This window comes from Alosa sapidissima, chromosome 7, assembly GCF_018492685.1.
Source record: "Alosa sapidissima isolate fAloSap1 chromosome 7, fAloSap1.pri, whole genome shotgun sequence".
NCBI lineage: Eukaryota > Metazoa > Chordata > Actinopteri > Clupeiformes > Clupeidae > Alosa > Alosa sapidissima.
Window position 1 is genome coordinate 5,289,067 of NC_055963.1, and position 7,500 is coordinate 5,296,566.

At 45.5% G+C, this 7,500-nt stretch overlaps 1 protein-coding gene across 1 annotated transcript in view; it reads right to left on the bottom strand.

The window, feature by feature from the left end:
• sema3b (sema domain, immunoglobulin domain (Ig), short basic domain, secreted, (semaphorin) 3B) overlaps positions 1-7,500 on the bottom strand; it is a 38,270-nt gene that overhangs the window by 7,328 nt on the left and 23,442 nt on the right. Inside the window, exons 5-14 of the mRNA XM_042098864.1 lie at positions 6,616-6,735; positions 5,847-5,940; positions 5,640-5,759; positions 5,174-5,316; positions 4,237-4,351; positions 4,040-4,109; positions 3,700-3,844; positions 2,772-2,991; positions 981-1,066; positions 369-410 (exon numbers count right to left, since the gene is read on the bottom strand). Coding sequence (XP_041954798.1) covers positions 369-410; positions 981-1,066; positions 2,772-2,991; positions 3,700-3,844; positions 4,040-4,109; positions 4,237-4,351; positions 5,174-5,316; positions 5,640-5,759; positions 5,847-5,940; positions 6,616-6,735 — 1,155 coding nt within the window. The remainder of the gene's footprint in view (positions 1-368; positions 411-980; positions 1,067-2,771; positions 2,992-3,699; positions 3,845-4,039; positions 4,110-4,236; positions 4,352-5,173; positions 5,317-5,639; positions 5,760-5,846; positions 5,941-6,615; positions 6,736-7,500) is intronic.

Consider the following 7,500-nt stretch of genomic DNA (forward strand, 5'->3'; position numbering starts at 1 on the left):
TGTCGTCAAGCTTTTAAAAGGACAACCTGAACACACACCGAAAGCTTAGAAGTAAGGTGGATAATAGGTTTGGAGCTGTGTGTGTGTGTGTGTGTGTGTGCATACATAATATATGATGGTGGGAACGACTGCTAGTGATCTCTCCTTGCAAGTGGAGGAGATGTTCTTTGTCATCTCTGTCTGCCTCGGCAGAAGGGAACTCTCTCTATCTGGACTGTTTGCACAGTTGTTAACAGTCTGACAGTGTGTGTGTGTGTGTGTGTGGGTGTGTGTGTGTGAGACAGAGAAAGTGTGTGTGAGTGTGTGTGTATGTGAGAGAGAGACAGAGAGAGAGAGAGAGACAGAGAGAGAGAGATTGAGAGACTTACTCGTTTAGATGATATCTGCATGTTAATGATGGATGAGGAGTCCTGTGTGGGCAGAAAGGAGAGAAAGAGGTTAGGACGTGTTTTTGTGTGTATATGTGTGTGAGTGTGTGAGTGTGTAATGTGTGTGAGTGTGTGAGTGTGTGTGTATACGTGTGTGAGTGTGTGTGTGTGTAATGTGTGCGAGTGTGTGTGTGTGTGTAATGTGTGTGTATACGTGTGTGAGTGTGTGTGTGTGTGTAATGTGTGTGAGTGTGTGTGTGTGTGTGTAATGTGTGTGTATACGTGTGCGAGTGTGTGTGTATACGTGTGTGAGTGTGTGTGTGTGTAATGTGTGTGAGTGTGTGTGTGTGTGTGTGTAATGTGTGTGTATACGTGTGGGTGTGTGTGTGTGTGTGTGTATGAGTGTGTGTGTGAGTGTGTGTGTGTGAGTGTGTGTGTGTGTAATGTGTGTGTGAGTGTGAGTGTGTGTGTAATGTGTGTGAGTGTGTGTGTGGGTGTGTGTGTGTGAGTGTATGTGTGTGTGTGTGTGTGTGTATGTGTGTGTGTGTGTGTGTGTGTGTGTGTGTATGTGTATGTGCATGTGTCCTCAGTAGTTCTGCAGCAGAAGCTCACCTTGAACACTTGGAGTTCCTCCAGCAGCAGAGCTGTGTTGCTTTTCTTGTTGGGCACCGAGATCACCTTCAGCACCGCGCCCACATCTGCACACAGCAACAGCATTACTCAACACTGTGTACATTACAGCATTACACAACACTATACATTACAACACTACACAACACTGTGTATACATTACAACATTACACAACACTATACATTACAACACTACACAACACTGTGTATACATTACAACATTACACAACACTATACATTACAGCACTACACAACACTATATTCATTATAGCACTACACAACACTATATTACAGCACTACACAACACTATACATTACAACACTACACAACACTGTGTATACATTACAACACTACACAACACTGTGTATACATTACAACATTACACAACACTATACATTACAGCACTACACAACACTATATTCATTATAGCACTACACAACACTATATTACAGCACTACACAACACTATACATTACAACACTACACAACACTGTGTATACATTACAACATTACACAACACTGTGTATACATTACAACATTACACAACACTATACATTACAGCACTACACAACACTATATTCATTATAGCACTACACAACACTATATTACAGCACTACACAACACTATACATTACAACACTACACAACACTGTGTATACATTACAACACTACACAACACTGTGTATACATTACAACATTACACAACACTATACATTACAGCACTACACAACACTATATTCATTATAGCACTACACAACACTATATTACAGCACTACACAACACTATACATTACAACACTACACAACACTGTGTATACATTACAACATTACACAACACTATACATTACAGCACTACACAACACTATATTCATTATAGCACTACACAACACTATATTACAGCACTACACAACACTTTGTATACATTACAACACTACACAACACTGTGTATACATTACAACATTACACAACACTGTGTCTACATTAGCACATTATAGAACACTGTATATTATAGCACTACACAACACTATATACAATATAGCAAGGACACTGTATATACATAAGAGCATTACAGAACCCTGATGCATGTGCATACTCATAGGAATGTAGGTGTGCACACACACACACACACACTGCATGACTGAACAGTGGAGCAGATTGAGCACACCCTAAACACAAATATACTTCATGCCCATACATATTTCTGACCAAGGCAGGACTTGACACAACTGCCCACAAACACACACACACACACACACCCACACACACACACACACACACACACACACACACACACACACACACACAAACACTCACACACACACACACACACACAGGCCTGAGGCTCTCTCACTTCCTCCTGTGTCAGGGCTGTTAATGAACACGTCCCCAGGCTGTGAGACTCGGAGATAGCCAGGGCTGTAAATGCCGCACACATGACAGTGAGCAGCGGGGCTGCGGAGGCCTGTAATTATTAGCCCTAGGTGGGCGCCGGCGGAAGGTTACACCATCAGGGTGTGATGAAACCCAAAGGGAAACGGCCCAATTCAGTCAGCTACATCTCCCACTCACTCACTGGCCACATTGCCAAAGCATCATATACATATTGTATGAGACAGAGTCATATGCGCAGCTGAAAACTCCCTGATATGACACACAGTACAGTATACATACATCCTTGTACTGTCCCAACAGGACTGAAATGCATGTTTATGACCTGCTATTACACGCTCACAGACAAACAAGCAACATGTCTGCCAAATAACCGGCCTCACACACCTGTGCCGATGAACATGACGTCGTACTGGCCGTCGGCCGCGTTGACGCGGTCCACGGTGATCTGAGTGAAGCTGTGTTCTGGCGAGGTGCTCAGGAAGACGGGGCGGCCACCCAGTGGGGTCACAGGGTTAAACATGAGCGGGTGGTGCCGGGCAAACTGGATAACGCTGTCGGGGAAGCCCTTAGTGGACTCAAAGCTTCCGTAGGTCCTGCTGGGACACTGCAGGGACAAGGGGTCAGAGGTCAACACTTTGTCTAAACACTACAGCCTGCTGGCTCTCAGTGCAGGTCAGTTCTTTTATTACTAGATGACAAATCAAATCAAATTAAATCAAATCAAATGATGGCATGAATGAATAAAGTCATTGTTGCCAAAGCTACAGGTATAACATAGCCTGGGTTTTCCCATGCTGCCTTACGCGCACAATTTTATTCGCGCTGCTAGGTAGCCTGGATTCCATGGACTTCATTTTCACCTCAACGAAGGAACCAATCACAGAACGGAGGGGGGACAGCAAGACGATGACGACACACCGAAGTGGTTATGAGCTATGTACAGACGCATTTGATAGACATTCGTAGCGCCCAATAAACAGCTCTGGGCATTCGTAAACCACGTTTCAAAAACGAGAAAATTAATGTGTAGTTCCCAGACCCCATCTCAATGAGATGAGGTTTGGCGTTAGCCAGGCTAGGTATAACATTTTAATAATCAACTTTAAATTAATATTGGTATAAAGATACAATTAAATAATGAAAGGAAAAATAAGATAAAAGGATAAATGTTATTACTACTAAAGGGACAGTAATATTTCCATCAATAGAATAGAATAGAATTCTGTGCATGCTCTGTACGCTATAGTTCTATAGTAGATGCTGGGCACTGCAAAGAGTTGTGCTTGTGCTATGCTATGTGTTGGGCCCTTACCATGCCTGGTCGTGGGTAGGGGACCTTGCCCTGGTAGGGGACCCACTGGTAGTTTGGCCCCTCTTTGTGGGCGAAGGGCCCCAGGAAGGCCCGTCTGATGTCACTCATGGTGTACACACACACGGCTGACCCCCGAAACACACTACTGCAGAGAGAGACGATGACAATAGCATCAGACCCAGCACATACACACATACACACACATCGCTCACTTACTCTCAAGACTGCACTGGCTTCCCATGTCATTCTAAACCACACACACACACACACACACACACACAGAGACACACACACACACACACACACACTTGAGACAAACATACTAAACAGACATCAGTACCTGGAGGTGGTGAAGATGGTGTAGAAAAGTGGGTTCTTCCTGTCTCGGGTCTGTAGCAGGAAGACATCACCTAAAGACAAATATGTGAGGTCAATAATGTTGGGCCAAATTTGTGTCTGTGTGTGTGTGTGTGTGTGTGTGTCTGTTTTAGTGTGTGTGTGTGTGTGTTTTAGTGTGTGTTTGAGGAGTGAGCTTACGGAGTTCATCGAAGTGGGTCTCGCTGCCATCACTTCCTGGCACTGAGCACACAAGCCGAGTCTTCAAGAATGTCGCCCACTTATTCACAAGGCTGCGCTGGCCTCCCATGTCATTCTAAATCACACACACACACACACACACACACAGACACACAGACACACAGACACACACACACACACACACACACACACACACACACACACACACACACACACACACAGACACACAAACACACACACACACAGACACACACAAACACACACACACAAACAAGTTACAGTAGAACACAGAAGGCATGCCACCTGACCATCAGATCCCAGCACACACCCCAAACAAACACCCTCATCAACACACCAGTCTTCATACCCACAGTCAACACACTGCCCTGTACACAAACAAGACTCATGCTAGGGTGTGTGTGTGTGATATCTGGACCCTGACTGGACTCATGCTAGGGTGTGTGTGTGTGATATCTGGACCCTGACTGGACTCATGTTAGGGTCTGTGTGTCTGATATCTGGACCCTGACTGGACTAATTCTAGGGTGTGTGTGTCTGATATCTGGACCCTGACTGGACTCATGTTAGGGTGTGTGTGTGTGATATCTGGACCCTGACTGGACTCATGTTAGGGTCTGTGTGTCTGATATCTGGACCCTGACTGGACTCATGCTAGGGTGTGTGTGTCTGATATCTGGACCCTGACACGTGTGTGTGTGTGTGTGTGTGTGTGTGTGTGTGTGTGTGTGTGATATCTGGACCCTGACACATGGACTCATGCTAGGGTGTGTGTGTGTGTGTGTGTGTGTGTGTGTGTGTGATATCTGGACCCTGACTGGACTCATGCTAGGGTGTGTGTGTGTGTGTGTGTGTGTGTGTGTGTGTGTGTGTGTGTGTGTGTGTGTGTGTGTGATATCTGGACCCTGACTGGACTCACTCGGCACAGCTGACCAATCCGAGCGTAGGTGACCTTCCCAAAGCCCTGCGCCTCCACCGCCGTCTCCCGGAAGAAGAAGAAGATCTTGTCATCATCCTCGTTCTCACTCTCGGGGACCCAGGAGGCCCCCACAAACTTGGGCTCTGGAACACACACGCACACACACACGCACACACACACACACACACACACACACACAAAGATGACAATTTTAGTCTTGTACCTAAAGTCTTGTAACCACACATACACATGCTAGATAAGATAAGTGCACACACGCACGCACACATTCACACACAAAGATGACAATTTTAGTCTTGTACCTAAAGTCTTGTAACCACACATACACGTGCTAGATAAGATAAGTGCACACACACACACACACACACACACACACACACACACACACACACACACACACACACACACACACACACACACACACAAACACACACACACGCACACACACCATTGAGCCAGCGCGAGTCATGCTGCTCGGTGCGGATGGATGGTTTTCGGCCCAGACTGCGGAAGATGGTGAAGTCCCGCCCCATCAGATCAGTGGCCACTCCAGCATACAGCTCATCCTCTAGGAGACAGCACAGCAAGGGTCAGGACATGACCCGGCCACAGCAGACAGACATGGTGTGCAGAAATGACTGACAGCTTAGCTCACCAATCAGAACTGAAGCAGCTGTATGGCGAGGGTCATATGGGCTCCTCCCCTTCCCATCCTCAACTTTAGATTGGTCAATCCGGAAAACATGGTCCTAAGAGAGATTGAACAAAGAATCTGTCAGCTCTGATTTAAGAGCTGAGAAAGATCCTGATATGCATTGTTTAGATCCCACATACAATCTACTAATTTGACAACTAGCATACACTGTAAGATCACTAGTGTAAGTGCAAGGTCACCAAATGTAACCTGTGAGCTCACTAATCATGTTTTGGATCTGTTAGACTGGCTTTACTCTAACTTAACAACAGAGAGGTGAAACAATTCCCTATGGTCTGTACTCTGCTTCAGTATTGTACAGTGCAGTGTACTGTAGGTCTGTGGATTGTTTTAATAGCTACTGTATCCCTTTAAGAGAGCTTAATAAGCCATGTCTCCTGTATGGCCCATGCCTTTAAGAAAGCCTCAGCCAGCTGTGTGCACTAGCCCTGCGCTGTTACCTCTAAAGTGTTCCTGTTTCTCTACTACCAGTGCCAGAAAATGAAGGAGGGAGAGAAAGCGTGGGAGAAGGAAAGGGTAAGAGAGAGATAAAGAGAATATGTGTGTGTGTGTGAGAGGGAGAGAGAGAGAGAGATAAAGAGAATGTGTGTGTGTGTGTGAGAGGGAGAGAGAGAGAGAGATAAAGAGAATGTGTGTGTGTGTCTGTGTGAGAGAGAGAGAGAGAGAGAGAGAGAGAGAGAGAGGGAAAGAGAGAGAATGAGAGACTCACCTCCATCCTTTGGCCCACCTCTACGTGGATGCAGGCTGGATGGAAGGCCCCAGTGCCACAGGCATACAGGTGTGTGCGGTTAAAATGGTGCAGAACTTTCACATAGTTCACACAGTCAGTCTGCAACACACACACACACACACACACACACACACACACACACACACACACACACACACACACACACACACAGAACATGCACATAAATACATAAATTACAGTTGGCATTCTTCTCATAGTTTGTGAAGTTCATGTGTTAAAGTCATACGACTGAAGCATCTGGTTTCTCTCTTAATGTCATGTCTCTCCAGGAAAAAGAAGGACCCACACATACATACACGTGCACACACACACACACACACACACACACACACACACACGTGGCTGAGGAAGTGTGTAAGATGCTGTAATGCATTGGTTTTGTTTCTAGGGTCTTATCAGGAAATGGCTATGTAGAAACAACAGTCTGACATAAGAAAGAACTTTGCTCATATTCTCTCACACACACACTCTCCCTCTCTCTCCCTCTCTCTCTCTCTCTCTCTCTCTCTCTCTCTTTCTCTCCAAACACACAAAACCACAAAAAAGCCCCTGAGATCTCTATGACAACACAGACCAGACAGCGCATCCGGGGACACAGTGAGGCGAGAGACAAACACAGACACACATACTCTGAAAACACATACAGTACACACAAGCAGACACACACATACCTACATGAGTACACACACATACACACACACACACATGAGTAAACACACACACACACACACACACACACACACACACACACACACGCATGTTGACTCTGACAAATTAAACAAGGATTTTCACAGTCACAAGTAGGAGAATATCCTGTCTTCAGAACTGGACCCAGTAAGAGAG